The sequence below is a fragment of the Coenobita brevimanus genome, chromosome 90 (genome assembly GCF_032717465.1).
Source record: "Coenobita brevimanus isolate Jiangsu-jjx chromosome 90, ASM3271746v2, whole genome shotgun sequence".
NCBI classification, from domain to species: Eukaryota; Metazoa; Arthropoda; class Malacostraca; order Decapoda; family Coenobitidae; genus Coenobita; species Coenobita brevimanus.
This window is the reverse complement of record NC_137043.1, coordinates 39,276,440-39,294,030: the sequence shown is the minus strand read 5'-3', so window position 1 is coordinate 39,294,030 and position 17,591 is coordinate 39,276,440. Positions and strand designations below refer to the sequence as shown.

Here is a 17,591-nt window from a genome sequence, read left to right as displayed (position 1 = left end):
GTAAAGAAGTCAGAAGAATCAAGTTCAGGAACACAAAAGCATAATAAGCCATTGCATACATATACACAAGTCACCTTTGGATTTGAAATGAGTATAAAGTAGGGGGATACAGTTGCCTCTGACAGCTGAGTCTCAGTTAAGAAGAGAAACTGAGGTTTAGAGGTGGAGAGGTGTTGCTCATCAGAGACAAAGCTAGAGGAAAAAGCCACGAATGTTGTAGAAATGAAGAAGTGAGTCAGACAGTGGTTCCAGGCAGCTCACTGAGTTGTCACTGGGAGAGGGGCAGATGATGGGGGCATTTATCCCCCCCCCCCCAGACCCCAAGGCTTCATTATTATATGTTATTTTTTTCTAAAATTTTTAAAAGGAAGTGTAGTGTGCATGAAGTTTGGTGTTGACAGTTAGAGAAACTTGTACTGGAGAGCATGCTGGCTTACTCTCTGTGTTACTGAAACATTGAAAAAGTTCAGCAAAGGGGGATGGTCAGGAACTAGTCCCAAGGGCTGATGAAACAGGAGTTCCAGCTCTCCCTGTCATCAGCTTTCCATCCACCTTAGGAGTACTGCTCTTCTCGACTGGTGCTACAGTCTACGCCAATGTGTAAGTTAACTCTGTATAAATTCATATTTTACTCCATGCACTTGCTCACAGTCCTTCCAACTCATCACATCAATATTCATCCTTATCTGAATGTGATGCAGAAGTCAGATAGTATTAAGGCTTTCCTATATGATGCATTAGTGTGTGTGTGTTCCTTCTCAGCATAACAAAACAACTTAACCTTTAGCAGTGGATGTCCTCATTATTCATTCAGGAGCAACACAAGAACCACAGTTACCAACACAACTGCCAAATACACACATAATATCCTTGTTTCATACACTCTACCAGCACCACTACCACATGCATCTCACTGGCTAATTCAATCACAATGCACACAACTATCATTACAACTTACTAATTCATCCACATTAACATGCCTCTCTCTCTCTCTCTCTCTCTCTCTCTCTCTCTCTCTCTCTCATTGAATCATACACTGCTACAACCACCACACAGATCCCATTCCTGTTTGACCAATATCCATTAGACTTGTTGATAACTATTGCTGTTGTTGTGACCCCAATCTCTCCTGAATGAGAACATGGTAGACAACGGGCTGAAGCTGTTCCTCTGCAATCTACCATCCTCCTTTCATGGGATAGGGAGGGAGCTGAGGGATGTTTGTATAACCAGAGAGTAGACCCACCTGGTTACAACAGTGGCACCATGTGAAAGGGTCTATCCAACACCTTACCATCTCTAACATACACATATACTCTTCACACAAACAAGAGGAAACACATACATAAATATTATTCATCATTCTTTAAGCAATGAAAATGAAACATCAACATACCCATTCTTCACTGAAAACAAGATGAAACACAAACATACACATTCTTCAGACAAACACAATGAAACACCAACTAGAGGAAAGACTACCAACGATATGATAACCAGCATCTCTTTTCACTGTCTGACATCCTAATTCCAGAGTTCATCCAGTGAGATCTCCCCCCCACCCCCCAAGAAAAAGTAATGCCCCTCTCCCTTCAATTCATCTTCCCTTAAGTACCCGTCCATTTCACTCATTCACCTTCTCCCAGTCCCCAACTCTTTCATAAACAACTCAAGGTGCCTTATAATTTGAAAGTCACGGATGCTTTAGAACTATTGAAATGCCCCAAAACACCTCCAAGTCTCTCTAACAAAGGTCATCACCATTCCAAGCTGTTCTCCCATTCACATTGTCTTCCATCTCCATCTTCTTCATAAACAAACTCAAGATGGGGCATAATTTAAAAGTCTGGGATAAAACCTTGAAAGTCATGGATATGTTGCAGAAATATCTGAAATCCGCCAAATCTCCTCCACACCTTTCCTGTTATGGCACATCATCACGTTAAGCTGCTCTCCCATCCACAACGTTCTCCATCTTCTCCAAAAACAAACTTGAGATATGCCTTAAAATTTGAAAGTAATGAGTAAAGATTAACAAATATCCGAAGTCCTGCAAAATGTTTTCTAGCCTCTCCTGTCACAGCACATCATCACATCAAGTTGTTCTCCCATCAACAATGTTCTGTATCTCCTTCAGCAAAAAAAACTGAAAAGGGATCATAATTTGGAGGTCATGAACGAAATTTTTGATGTATACAATATCTGAAACCTTTACAAAATGCCTCCAAACCTTACCATCACAGTTCACGTCCACTCCACGACTGCCCTCCCATCCAGGTCATTTCTAACTTTTCATCTTTCATAAACAAACTGAGGAGATGCCATCACTTGGAAATCACAGATAAAACTTTAGAAATGCTGTATATCTGAAACACTAAAAATACCTCCAAATTTCTTTACATCATCACCATCTATTCTCAATTTTCATCTCCATGGAAAAAAAAAAAAAAAACTTTGGGGAGTGAAGTGCTTGACAGGGTACAACAAGGAAGGAAGGCTGCTGGTTCTTTGAACGCAATGATAAAAAACAGGGAAGTGAGCATGGTAGTAAAAAAATCGCTGCAAGAGTGTTGTGATACCAACTCAAAAACCGTGGACGTGAAGCTTGGACCTTGTTGGAAGGACACAAATTAAGAGTGGAAGCAGGGGAAATGAGTTATATGAGAGAAGCATATGGAGTTAAATGAAGAGACAGACTGACCAATGAGGAAGTGAAGGAGCATTGTGGTGTGGACGTGGATGTGACAGAAAGCATGAAAAGAAATCCATGGAGGTAGTTTGGCCATGTGGAGGGGATGGAGAGCAAGAGACTAACAAGGAGAGTGTATGTCAGTGAGGTGGAAGTGGGGAGAGGGAGGGAGAAGCCAAGGATGAAATGGAGGGATGAAGTGGAGAGGTATATCAAGAGAGGAGGGGGGGGGGAGCTGGGAGCAGGGCAGTGAAATGGCGGGGGACCGGGTGACATGGCGATTTGTTTGTGGCCACCCCTTACAGGATTAAGAAGTCTTGCATCAGATAGGGAAAAAAAAAATCAAGGTGCCAGAAGCAAGTCAAGGTAGATCTAGGTTCAATAAAGAAGTTGTAAAAAATATTAATAAATCCAAACGAGGGCAAGATTTAAGAAGGCATTAATAAATCCTACCTTTTGCTGTGCTAAGCGGAAGGATTTGTTGAAGTGTTGGTCCACCTGAAACTGCTGTCTCTCCTTCTCTTCCCTGTCCCTCCGCTCCCTTTCTCTTCTCTCCCTCTCCTCGCGTTCTCTCCGCTCTCTCTCATTCTTCTCTCTCTCCATCTTCTCCTTGTTCAAACGTTCCTTTTCCCTCGCTTCAGCCTCGCGCCGCTCCCTGCAACAGACGGGGGGGAAATTATACAGCTGAATAATTGATTTTTAAAATTTGACTGCAATGCTAAAAACACTTATAACTGAAATATATATTGTATACGCTAAGTATAGTCACAAAAAAAAATATTCATCAAACTACAAACAAGAGGAAATTATACAGCATATAAATCACTTCTACAAATAATAAACAAGTGACCTGGAGTGACAGTCATCCACGCTATGTATGAATGAGAAAGTGGCGTCTGTAGGAGTGCTGCATGCGAAACTGTGTGTGTGTGTGTGTGTGTGTGTGTGTGTGTGTGTGTGTGTGTGAGAGAGAGAGAGAGAGAGAGAGAGAGAGAGAGAGAGAGAGAGAGAGAGAGAGAGAGAGAGAGAGAGAGAGAGAGAGAGAGAGAGAGAGAGAGCATATATCACTGGTAAAAAAAAAAAAAAAAAAAAAAAAAAATCGATTCGAACCCTATCTCTAGGAACACACATCGCGAGTCAAATGCGCTACCGACAGGGCCACCGCAGTATATACAGTATACACAAGCCTATCAGAATTACAAACTGCTCAAAAACCGTCAAGGCCATCCCCAGGGGTGGCTACACAGCTCCCTAGAGGCTACTATAAACAGCGACATGACCAGAATTGTAAAGAGGCTGGGTATGCTTCCTGCACTTGCTCTGTCAACATTTTCAACCAAGCATACAGTATGTGAATAAATAAGAGTAGTAGTAGTAGTTGTTACAATATACAAAACGTATGTAAAAAAAGCAGCAGCAGCAGCAGTAATACGGTGGTAGTAGTAGTAGTAGTAGTAGTAGTAGTAGTAGTAGTAGTAGTAGTAGTAGCAGCAGCAGCAGCAGCAGCAGCAGTAGTAGTAGCAGTAGTAGTGGTAGTAGTAGTAGTGGTAGTGGTAGTAGTAGTAATAGTGGTAGTAGTAGTAGTAGTGGTGGTAGTTGTAATAGTAGTGGTAGTAGTAATAGTCGTAGTGGCAGTAGTAGTAGTAGTAGTAGTAGTAGTAATTATAATAATAATAATAATAAATAATAATAATAATAATAATAATAATAATAATAATAATTCTAACAAAGAATTCAATGTCGGAAAAAACACGCATGAGAATGCTGGATCAGACATTTCTAGGAACTCATTTCACACTTATCTGCTTATCTCTATTTCACTTATCAGATCTGCAACCTCTCTAAACTTATCTATTTATGTAAATATATGTAACGGGATAAGATGTAGTTCTTCCTCATCACGCAAACCAGTAACGATGCTTACAATTTAGCTGCTTATCCATTTATCATTTATATTCATTTATTCGCCACCTCTGGCTGCAGCTTCCACACACTCAATTTATTCACTTATTTCTCCCAGTATTAATTTTTATCACACTGCCGGCGATTTCAATTTTAGATACATATTTCCATTTTTCAATTTTCATTCAATTATCACTTCCACTTAAATCATACGTACCGGTATGCTCATTTCATTTATTTATTTATCTATAACTCTTTTATCTGCATCGGCATATCTTAAACCTTTCAGCTCAACTGGTGACCGGCTGCGTCAGATTCGAGGGTTTATCTGACCAGTAACCATGGATAAACCTCATACCTAACTCACCGAAATTCATAACCATACTTTCGCATCAAATCCGTGAGATGCCTAGTTCGTGTGTGTGTGTGTGTGTGTGTGTGTGTGTGTGTACTACATATGCAAACGCCTCTCTGACATTCTAAGCCGCCCTCCTTCATGTTTTCCTATATATCATCCTCGTCTGGTTTGAGAGAGAGAGAGAGAGAGAGAGAGGGGGGGGGTAATGAAAGGTAAAAAAAAAAAGGGGGGGTGAAAAAACATTTGAGAGTGAAGAGGAAAAGAGGAGAATTGCACAGAGAGTAAAGAGAAAAGGAAGGAAATGATAGTCTCTCTCTCTCTCTCTCTCTCTATTGATCTTCGTCCTTCCTTGAAATCTAAACATGTGACCGTGTGCGTGTGAATGTGTGTATTCCGGAAATGTGTGTGTGTGTGTGTGTGTGTGTGTGTGTGTGTGTGTGTGTTTACAGACAGCATGTACGGATGAAATGTATGTAGCCTACATATATATCCATGTATGTATGTGTATGTATGTATATGTATGTATGTATGTACGTATATGTATGAATGTAGCGTGCATGTATGTATGAATGTATGCACGCTGTGAAGATTAAGTAAAACCAGGCTGTGTGCGTATTTATCAAACAGATCAGGTGTGCCTGTACCAAAGAATGTGTGCGTGCATTGAAGATCATGTGTGTGTGTGTGTGTGTGTGTGTGTGTGTGTGTGTGTGTGTGTGTGTGTGTGTGTGTGTGTGTGTGTGTGTGTGTGTGTGCATGTAAGCGTGGAGGTGGAGGAGGTGAAGGGGAGGTGAATCAGCTTAGGTATGCAGGGGGGGAGGGGAGAGAGATGGTGAGTAAAGAAAGAATTTATGGAAGGAGAGAGAGAGAGAGAGAGAGTTCCAAGAGACTGACGCTGGGAGAAGAGAGAGTAGATGAGAGGCAGGAAAGTAGGAAACAAAGGGAGGAGGAGGAGGAAAAAAGAATTATGGAAGGAGGGAAGTAATATAGGAAGAAAACGAAAATAGTAGTACAAAAATGATACGAAATCAAAGAAAACGAGAGAGAGAGAGAGAGAGACAGAGAGAGAGAGAGAGAGAGAGAGAGAGAGAGAGAGCAACACACTTCCCAGCAACAAAGACAGCAACAGCACTATTGATCTTGCAATGAGACACTGATAGCAAAAAAGGAAGAGGACAGGACAGGAAATGTGAATGAAAGATACGAGAGGAGAAGGAAGGAAGATGACTGAATAAAGGAAGGAAGGAAGGAAGGGAGGGAGGGAAGACAGGTGGAATATCAATGGTAACTGAAATAAGAGAAAGAAGATAAAGGAAAGAATGGAAAATGTAAGCGAAGGACGAGAGAGAGAGAGAGAGAGAGGTAAGGATGGAGGGAGGGAGGTAGAGTGAGTCCTTCTTATGACCTTCACTCTCCAGCCTGTTGTCCGCCACCTCCCCCCCCCCCCCCGTGCATAGCTCTCTCTCTCTCTCTCTCTCATGACTTCCTCACTTTAAAAAAATCGTTTTCAACCAGCATATCACTCTTACTTCAACATTCCTGTCTCCTTCCCTCACACGCACCTCTCTCTCTCTCTCTCTCTCTCTCTCTCTCTCTCTCTCACACACACACACACACACGCTTTTACATCCCAGCTCTTTCCAATATCATCCTCTCTCTCTGTCATGCCTTTTTCACCCCAGCTCTTTCCAATTTCATCTTTACTCCCTTCCTCCTCTGCTCTGTCTGTCTGTCTCCCCCCCCCCTCTCTCTCTCTGTCTCTCTCATCCTCCACCACCACACCCCCTACCTCCTTCAATCACTCCCCCCAACAAACACACCTTCACTCTCTCCTCCCCAACCTCTCTCTTGTACTCCATCCCCCCTCCCCTTTCTCTCTCCATCGCTCCCCCCACCGCCTCCCCTCTCCTTCCCCCTCCCGCCGGCTGACCCAGATCTCCCTCTTCCCCCTCCCCCTCCCTTAACCCCTCCTTCAAGGCGGTCAGTCTATCATAACCTGCCACTCCTCAAGCACAGCAGAACGTAACATTACCTAACATAACCTAATCTAACCTAATCTAAATTACTACCATCTAACCTAACAGCCTAACATTATGAGCTATCCTAATAACCCAACCTAACAATTTAACTTATTTTAACAATCTAACATTACTGTATGTAACAATATACGGTAATCTAATCCACTCTAACCTAACTTAACCAGGCTAAACCTAGCGTATTTTAATCTGCCTAAAACCACCAACCTGTCGCACCTCCAGGCTGATGTACTGTAGCTGAAAATTTAACCTAACCTGCCAAACCCACTTTATACTAAAACAAACTAACCTAACATAACCTAAGCTACTAAACCCACTCCATATTAAGTGTGACCTAACCCAACCTTTCAAACCCACTACATACTAACCTAACCTACCCACTTCAACAACAATGCTCTGTAACGTAAACTCAATCCAATCACCCAAATATTAGGTGAAAGTGAAAGAAATATTAGGAAAACACCACGTCACCACAAAAACACACCAGCCAAATGACAAAACAAATGAAGAATACGAAATAACACTAAAACACAAATCCATTAATAACAAAATATTCAAAGAAGTGTCAGCATAAAATATGCGGATAGGTAAATAAATAAACAGATGGATAAGATAGAGACAGACAGATAAAAGTGAACATAACAAAAATTTATGTTCAGAAGGGCCAATCAACCAAATGTAAGTTTTGAGATGGCTGGGGTTAAGATCTGTGCTGTTTATTTGTGCGATTGTATTATTACTGTTATGATGATGATATTAGTATTATTACTATAATCACTTTTTTATCATTAACGAAGGTATTGTGTGTGTGTGTGTGTGTGTGTGTGTGTGTGTGTGTGTGTGTGTGTGTGTGCGCGCGCGCGCGCGCGCGCGCTTCAAAAATACAGACTACCGTATATAACTTGGCTGACTTGCAGCAACACGAAAAACAAAACCTAGGGAGGTGGAATGACGATAATTCATCACAAAACACACGAAGAGCAGCGTAATATTCAAAAGTCATCACACAAAAAATAGAATAAAAGTCCAAATGCTGTGTAAGAGGAAAAATGAACTTGAACTCTCAACAGCCAACATAAGTGATAGGAAAAGAACTTGAAGTGCTGTTGAAAACTTACTTGCATTTTGTACTGAAAACGAATATTAAAATGTAATCGAGAAAATGAAAAAAAAAAATCACAGTCAAAAAAAAAATCGCACAAACGAATCAACAAATACTGACAAAATGACCAAATCGAAAGTTGCTCAAAATTCAGAAATATGTACCGGTACCCTACTGAAAGTGGAAGAGTAAAGAGGAATGCAGAGATTTCCACTTTTCCACTTGCACTCTCCACCTGTTGCCACTGTGGAGGGTCAAGATCACACCAGTTGAAGGGTGATGGGCGTGGATTATGTGGAGGGTGGAGTGGGAGTGGAAGAGGGAGGTCAAGGTGGAGGGATGGAAGGATGAAGTGGAGGGATGGTGGAATGAGGACGTTGAGCAAAGGCAGGAGTACTGTAGAATAGGAAGAATGGAGTGAAGAAGTGATGTGGGAAAGGGATAGGAGTGATTAAAATGAAGGTGAGTAAGGCAGGATTGGAACAGGAGGAACGGAGTGGAGAGGTAAGGTGGAATGAGGAAGAATGGTTACATGGAGTAATGGTGGTGGAATCACGAAGGAGGGTGGATGGTGGGGTGGAGGGGGGAGGCAGGATTGTGGGAGGTGGAAGGTTACAAACGGAACACAGAGGAAATGTTAGTAGATTAAGTGGTGGGTGGAGTAGGTGGAAGATAGTGAGAATTTAGGGTGGAGTAAGGATGGAGATGAGAGAGGAAATGCTGGTATAATAAGTGGAAGGTGGAGTGAGAAGAGAAAGGAATGTGGAAGAATTAGGGTGGAGTGAAAGACTGTGGCGGACAATAGACCTGGAGTAAGTATGGAAAAGTGGAGTGGAGTACCAGGTGACCTAATAAAACAGTCAAATGGAGGATAATGTGGAGTATCAACGAAGTGGAGTTTGCAATGCAGGAGTGAATGATAAAAGAATTATTGAAGTGAGCACAATGGAGGGGATGGGTGGAAGGGACGTGGAGTAAGAATGAAGAGACAGAATGGAGTGCTGACAGACACAGATAGATAAACAAAGTGCTGGCGAGGTAGGAATGACAGAGAGAGAGAGAGAGAGAGAGAGAGAGAGAGAGAGAGAGAGAGAGAGAGAGAGAGAGAGAGAGAGAGAGAGAGAGAGAGTATGGATGGAGTGGAGGGAGGCGACTTAAAGCAGCTGGACCCATTCACCCTCAGGGGGAAGGGGGAACTAGCCTTAAATTCCTCCCTCACTCTCTCTCTCTCTTTCACTCCTCTGTGTGTGTGTGTGTGTGTGTGTGTGTGTGTGTGTGTGTGTGTGTGTGTGTGGCAATATTCTCCTTCTCTCGCTCTTCTTTTTGTGGTAATATTTTCTATGTACGATAATTTTGGTTGGTGGCTGTGCTGATTCTCTCTCTCTCTCTCTCTCTCTCTCTCTCTCTCCTTAACAGTTCACTCTAAAGCTGAATTCAATCGTCTTACAGGAAGAATTAACAGTACTCCCCCCGCCTCTCCCTCCTCCCTCTCTCTCTCTCATTTACATATTCAATTATTCAATCCTATCTGTATTCACCTTTGTCATACACATTATTCTGCATTTTCAACAGATCCTGGTCATTATTATACACCACCACACTGTTACTCATCATCATCATAACACTATTACTGCTATGAATGGTGTGTGTGTGTGTGTGTGTGTGTGTGTGTGTGTGTGTGTGTGTGTGTGTGTGTGTGTGTGTGTGTGTGTGTGTGTGTGTGTGTGTGTGTGTGTGTGTGTGTGTGTGTGTGTGTGTGTGTGTGTGTGTGTGTGTGTGTGTTTAATCCGACTCTAGGTATTACAATCTTAACGGGAACATACAAAACGTTCATTTTATACACTCTTTAAAACGTTTTTCAATTTTACCCATCCATCCAAAACTGAATACCTCTCGTTAAAATCATGTGTTTCTGCATAATTTATTTACCCTTCATTTTTCACCATACATGTTCATCCACGGAAATATGAAATTATACATGGCAACAACATAAATTTATTAAACATTATTCATCCACATTGACCTACACAAATCAACCCACGATTCTTATTGAATAACCAGATGAAACAGCGAACAGAGCTCACAACTTAAGTCATATATTTCAATCTCTGTATTATTATTATTAATGTTGTTATTATTATTATTATTATTATTATTCATCCTTTTTCATGAATAATCTTCCTTCATCATCCACTCTCATACCCTAAATTCTCTCATTCATTTATTTATCTACTAATCTTTCTTTCTCTCTCTCTCTCGTGTGTGTGTGTGTGTGTGTGTGTGTGTGTGTGTGTATTATTAAAGCTGGAATCAGAGCATTACGAACGCCATTCACTAACGTCATTCAATTATTCATTTTTACTCTCACCCACAAACAACCCAGTGAATGACGGCATTTCACTGGCTATTACTGAGAGAGAGAGAGAGAGAGGAAACACTTTCACTATCTCCACCAGACGAGTCTGATATCCCGAAGGGCGTAGCAGCTTAATAATAATAATAATTACCGTACATTATTATTATTATTATGATTATTCACGTTTTAATTAGCAAGCTACCGCACCTACCTGTCTTCATCAAGCTACCTACCTGCATAATTGTCAGTCTATCTACCTACCCATCTACCTGCCTGCCTATTTACTTAGCTACCGTACCTATCTAACAGCATTATCTGCCTACCTACCTATCTACCAATCCAACTATCCATCTATCTACCTTCCTACCCTAGTTACTAATGTACTTTACCTAATCCAACAACCTACCTACCGTACCTACCTACCTATCCCTCTACCAATGTTATCTATCTGCGTCCCTACCTAGTGCCCGCCTGCCCTAACACCACGATACTGATAATACTGATAGTACACACGAGAGCTGTCTTATCGCGAGGGGGTGATATGGAGGGTCACGTGAGCAACGGAGGGGGGGGGACCACATCACCGTGATAGAGGCTGAGAGTAAAACAAGAATGATAGTATTAGCACCGGGAATGATTTTGATGATGATGATGATGATGATGATGATGATGATAATAATAATAACAATAATAATGCCATCCTCAACCTCCTAGCTAACAGTCTAACATCAATAATAGCACCAACACCGTCATCATCACCATCACTTCCTCCTAATCACCACATTATTACTCTCCACACACCTAGCCTAACCCTCATATCAAACACACAACTATCATAATATATAGCTACATCCATTTATGCTATGAGGGAGCCTGGCTTGGCGTGGTGGGAGGATACAGACAGATACACAGATAGATAAATATACAGTAGATAGAATTCAATCCAGTTAGATAGGGTATATACACACATGGTTACACAAGCAGGCTGGATAATGCAGATACACATACACATACAGTACATACAAATATTTTACCGATAGATGGACCGTCAGCCTATAGATGGAGAGATGCAGATAGATATAGGCATGTATAGATAGATACCCACAAATAGACTATACTGACAGAATTAAGGTTAAACTAAAGCACACACACACACACACACGAAGTGCTAATATAGACCAAATTATCTGAAAATAAAACTGACACCCAAGAGAGATTCTATACAATTCCTTATCGCTTCACAGTTCCAAGTACGGGATCTGCTATTAATAGACCGAAAGAGGTATTCGTTATTCAGGTGCATCTATCTGTCTATCGATCTATAATATATCTATAAGTGTTTATTTACCCGCCAACTATCTATCCATTTATCTATATCTACTTTTGTCTATCAGCTGTCCCTATATTTCGATATATTATTTATCTACAAGTGTTTATGTATCCGACATAAATCTACCGATTTATCTATCCATCTATCTATATCTGCATGTTTATTCACCTGTCCCTCAACACAGCAACTATCTATATATCTAGATTTGTCTGTCTATCAGTCTAACTACCGACTTATCCATTCATCGATCTACATTTAGTCATATAAATCACAAATGAGACGTATCGTTTATAAAGGCACCAACATGCTTCCCTGCGTCGGCCTTGGTCACCTAATGATGGCTCTCCACGCTGCTCGATCACTGACAGCCTCCCTATTCAGCCCCTTACCCCTGAGATCACACTATGACCTCGTCCCTAGTCATTTTAGGTCTGCCTCTCATAATCCTAACCTTCCACATCCATAATAAACACGTAAATTATTAACTTAAAATTCGTCAAATAAATGAATAAACAGAGTGGGAGCAGAAATTTAAAAAAAATAATAAAAAATAAAAAATGGGTCTGTGATAAGTGTGTTTGTTATCTGGCGTCACTTCCTCTTGTCCACATGACGAAGGCTTTACGTAAGAGAGAGAGAGAGAGAGGCCAAGGAAGTAACGTGCAGATAATGACGCTCTGTGTGTGTGTGTGTGTGTGTGTGTGTGTGTGTGTGTGTGTGTGTGTGTGTGTGTGTGTGTGTGTGTGTGCTCTTTGGTCAGCATCAGACGTGCGGACGTGGCTGTAGCAAGCTGACTTTACCTTCCCTACACTGCTGACTCAACGAACACTAGCACAACTTCCATCATTCTGACAATCAACCAACATTATCACAACTACCAACATTCCTATCATAGCAACCAAAATTCCCAAATCTGCAAACAACTACCACCACCTGTACGTACCAACAACACTACCACAACTACCACCATCCAGACAAGCAACCACCACTACCACAGCTACCACCGAGCCTACATTCCCTACATAGCAACCAACATTCTCAAATCTCACCTAAAAAAATCACCACCTGTACTCACTACCACAACTACCACCATCCAGTCAAGCAACCACCATTACCACAACTACCAACATCATCACGATCCCTACATTCCATACACAGATGCCAACATCCTCTATCCTCATCTCTGGCTGAACCATGAGAACCATTTATTAACATCACTAACACCAATATCTGTAACAGAATCATATTTAAACTAATCATCACTATCGCTTTCATCAATATCACCATCACTATTATATCATTACCATCACTATCATCAATATCACCACCACTTTCATCAATATCACCATCTTTATTGTATCATCATCATCACTTTCATCAATATCACCATCACCATCATCAATATCACCATCACTTATCAATATCACCATCACTATTATCAATATCACCGTCATTATCACCATCACTATCAATATCATCATCACTTATCAATATCACCGTCACTATTGTCACCATCACAACCACACTCGTCATCACTTCATATATTCTCTTCTTTAAACAAAAACAGTTCATGTTGCATTTTACTTCTCTGATTTTCCTCAATATTTTTTTTCCTGCACTTACCTTTTTTAACTAAACCGCTATCAAAACTACCACCACAAAATCTGATTAACTACCAATACCATACTACCATCATCAACTTACCATCAATACCACAACCACCATACCTAAACACCATAACACATACCTCTCCACACCACAACAACCATAAATACCATGGCAACACCTCAAACAACTACTACTACCACAACCACCACATCATTCCATCTCACCATCACCACCAGCACAACCACACTACATCACCACTACCACCACAAAACACTCGCTATCATGAGACTGTTCCAAGTGTCCTTCAACCTCACCGCCATTCTCTCTCTCTCTCTCTCTCTCTCTCTCTCTCTCTCTCGTTAAGCCCTTCAGTACGAGGACAATTTATTTACTTCATTCTTACAACCACAAGGCAATTTTATTGTTTTGTATATGATGACGATGATGATGACTTGGAGGAAGCGACTCGTACTGAAGGGGTTGGAGCTATTTCACCCACCCACACACACACACACACACACACACACACACATACACAGAAAACCATCTATTCCCACAACTTCACCTGTCACCACCCAACCTCACCATCACAATCATCAACTAAGCATCAATATACCCTAATACAACTCACAGTCAACTATCACTGACCTCTCAACCTATACTACTCCACTCACCTCTCTCTCTCTCATCACCACCACCCACATTACCAAGCACGGCAACCTTAACCTACCATCATCATCATCATCACTCTCTCCACACACTCACACACACACACAACCTAACCATCCACCCCTCAACCAATCACCACTCACATCACCACATCTCATTACACCAGCCGGTACTTCAACAGCCTCCACCCACACCTACACCTACACCTTCACACTCCATCACCACCAATGACCTCACCTCATCACACACCCACAACATTCAACCATTCCCGACAACCTACTTTACAATACCACACCGCTACACCACACATCCAAGTTCTCTGCCACACCACAACACACGTTCACACCAAATCTCATAATCTACCACACCCCACCACAGCTTACAATGTACCACATCACCATACCACCAGAAATCCACATCACAAATCCATACCTCACCCCACCCTCATCTCTCAACCACACCACACCTACCTCACCAACCATCCTACCACACCTTACAACCTTCTCCATCACCACACCAGTCGTCCAAACGACACTCATGCTTCATCTCTCATCCACACCACACCACCACACACCCACACCACACCTACAAACCTACCCCACTACACTACCCTCCACCCACGCACACAAACACTCCTATAACCTTTACTCACCTACACATTTCTTGGAACCACAACGTACATCACCCCCCTCACACACACACATCCACCCCCCTCACACACACCGTTGCCACATATCGAGTGAAGTTACACAATAATTTTACAAGGAATACATTTCCTAAGACCTTCACTCCGAAATTGTTCATCTTTCCATCCACAAACAATTTTCTTGATGGGCTCTATTTTAATTTTCTATGTGTGTGTGTGTGTGTGTGTGTGTGTGTGTGTGTGTGTGTGTGTGTGTGTGTGTGTGTGTGTGTGTGTGTGTGTGTGCGCGCGCGCGCGCAAAAGAAATTGTATATGTATGCAAAAGAAACTGGCTGTGTGCGCATACGTATGTGCGTATGGCCGTGCTTATGTGCGCACGCTAGAATGTGAGCCTAACTATGTGTGTGAGTGTCGGTGTGTGGACGAGCGTGTGCATCTGGTATGTGCGCGCAGCCAAGCTATGATGCGTGTCTGTGGCTGTGTACGCGTGTATGTCCAAGCTGCGTGTGCGTGGCTGTGTACGTAACGCTGTTTGAGTAAGAGTGGCACATGTAAGCGTGTCTGCTGTGTGCGCTTGGTTGTGTAGGTAACAGTGGTCGTGTAAGTGTCTACGTATGATCATGCAGAAAAAGCCTTGTGTGTGTGTGTGTGTGTGTAACTGGTTATGTGTGTTGATAATCGAGTACGTACATACACATACACACGAGCTGAGAGAGAGAGAGAGAGAGAGAGAGGGTGAGTCAGTGGATAACATTCATGACTCAAGGTCCCTCAGTCAATACACACAAGATAGTTAAGTCACCCCTGAGTCGAGAGAGAGAGAGAGAGAGAAATGATGAGGGGGCTTTTATGAGTCACACACACACTTGCTCTACTCCATCTAACATCTTTATTCCACTTGGACATTCCACATTCTTTGTTAATACACTCTTAGTTTCACCCGCAGCATCAAGAGAGAGAGAGAGAGAGAGAGAGAGAGAGGAAAAGGCAATACGGCAATGAGAGGGCGAGTGAGAGAGAAAGAAGAGATTGAGAGGGAGGGATGACTGGTTATACCGTGGTGAGAGAGGGAGAGATGTTGCCATACAGTGTAGTGAGAAAGAGAGAGGGAGAGAGGAGAGAGAGAGAGAGAGAGAGAGAGAGAGAGAGGATAATGTTGCGGTGATCGATTGAAGTGGAGAGAGAATGTGAGTGGAAAGCTTCAAGCTCCCCCACACCACCACCTACCTACCTCCCCTCCACCACCACCACACTCCCTCAACCCACTGCTTCCGTCTCCATCACAAGCTTGTAGGTGGACGATGTGTGGTGGTGGAGTGTGGTGGTGGTGGTGGAGTGTGGTGGTGGTGTGGTGTGGCTGGGATATTGACGCGAGTTAACCGAACCCCACGCCCAAACAAAGGACACACCACCAGCACAACCCTGCCTCACTCACCACCCTCCTGCTGTCTCCCCGTGGTTGCATGGGGGCCTAGACACGGCACACGAGCTCACCAGGAGAGTCAGGATAGCCCTGTGGTAGTCCCCAGGTAGCCAAGACTATCCATTGAAACACCACCACGCTGGCTAGGGAGACTACAGACGCTGAGGTCTGGCTAGATACGAGTTGGCTTCACTTATGACCTTGATTCACTTCCAAACTCACATTTTCCCCTCACTACACCACTCCAACGACACCACCACTTACATCATGGACATAGTGTACATCTCGCCTTCATTTCCACACCACACCACGCACGGAACAAAGGGAAATAAAGCGGCAAAGGGCTAGCAAAGGGAGGCAAGGTTGGTAGCGCTCCCTCTCTTTCTGTCCACAACGACCAGACTGGTGCTGCGAGGCGAGCTGGGGAGGCGCTGGGTGAGGAGGGAGGGGAGGGAGGGAGGTAGGCAGGAGGAAGGAGAGAGATAGAGAGAGGGAGAGAGAGAGAGAGAGAGAGAGAGAGAGAGAGGCAGGAGGGTGGGAGGGACGGTAGGGAAGGGGGGTGCCGTACACGCACACACTCACACACATACACACACTCATACACACACATACACACACACACCTCTCTCTCTCTCTCACCCTCGCGCGCTCACTCCACAAGGCTACACACATACATACACTCACCCCGACATGATTTTAAAGCCTATCTCTGCCTCACCCTGCCTCACCCCTGCCGCCTGACCTCACCACAACCTAAGGAAAACACTAAAGATCTGGAAATTTACTCTTTTCCTTGTAGCCAGGTTGTGGTGAATTTGCCCGCCTCTCTCTCCCTCCCTCCCTCTCCCTCTTTCTCTCTCTCTCATACACACACACACACACACACACACACACCTTTACCTCCACCCCTGCCTACCGTCTGTCTGCTACCCCCCCTCCCTCCCTCCCCCCCCTCTCTCTCTCTCTCTCTCTCTCTCTCTCAGACCGCCAATCGCCCCACCTCGCCTAGACTTGCATTTGTTCGTCGCCTCACAAAAATAAACATCTGAGAGAGAGGAGAGCCTCAACAAGTGTCATGCTCTGGAAATGAGGAAGCCATGAGGACGTGTGTGTGTGTGTGTGTGTGTGTGTGTGTGTGTGTGTGTGTGTGTGTGTGTGTGTGTGTGTGCGTGAGTGCGTGCGTGAGTGTGTGTGTGTGTGTGTGTGTGTGTGTGTGTGTGTGTGTGTGTGTGTGTGTGTGTGTGTGTGTGTGTGTGTGTGTGTGTGTGTGTGTGTGTGTGTGTGTGTGTGTGTGTGTGTGTGTGTGTGTGTGTGTGTGTGTGTGTGTGTGTGTGTGTGTGTGTGTGTGTGTGTGTGTGTGTGTGTGTGTGTGTGTGTGTGTGTGTGTGTGTGTGTGTGTGTGTGTGTGTGTGTGTGTGTGTGTGTGTGTGTGTGTGTGTGTGTGTGTGTGTGTGTGTGTGTGTGTGTGTGTG

The 17,591-nt window shown here is 43.2% G+C and overlaps 1 protein-coding gene across 4 annotated transcripts in view; it reads right to left on the bottom strand.

Annotated features, from left to right (window-relative positions):
• The window catches only part of Kdm3 (Lysine demethylase 3), an 84,335-nt gene that overhangs the window by 33,444 nt on the left and 33,300 nt on the right, over window positions 1-17,591 (bottom strand). For 3 of the 4 annotated variants that reach the window (XM_080281573.1, XM_080281574.1, XM_080281575.1), the window contains exon 2: window positions 3,143-3,344. In XM_080281573.1, coding sequence (XP_080137699.1) covers window positions 3,143-3,344 — 202 coding nt within the window. Of the gene's footprint in view, window positions 1-3,142; window positions 3,345-16,383; window positions 16,513-17,591 lie in introns of those variants that run through there. The other variant, XM_080281576.1, reaches the window with a different exon arrangement.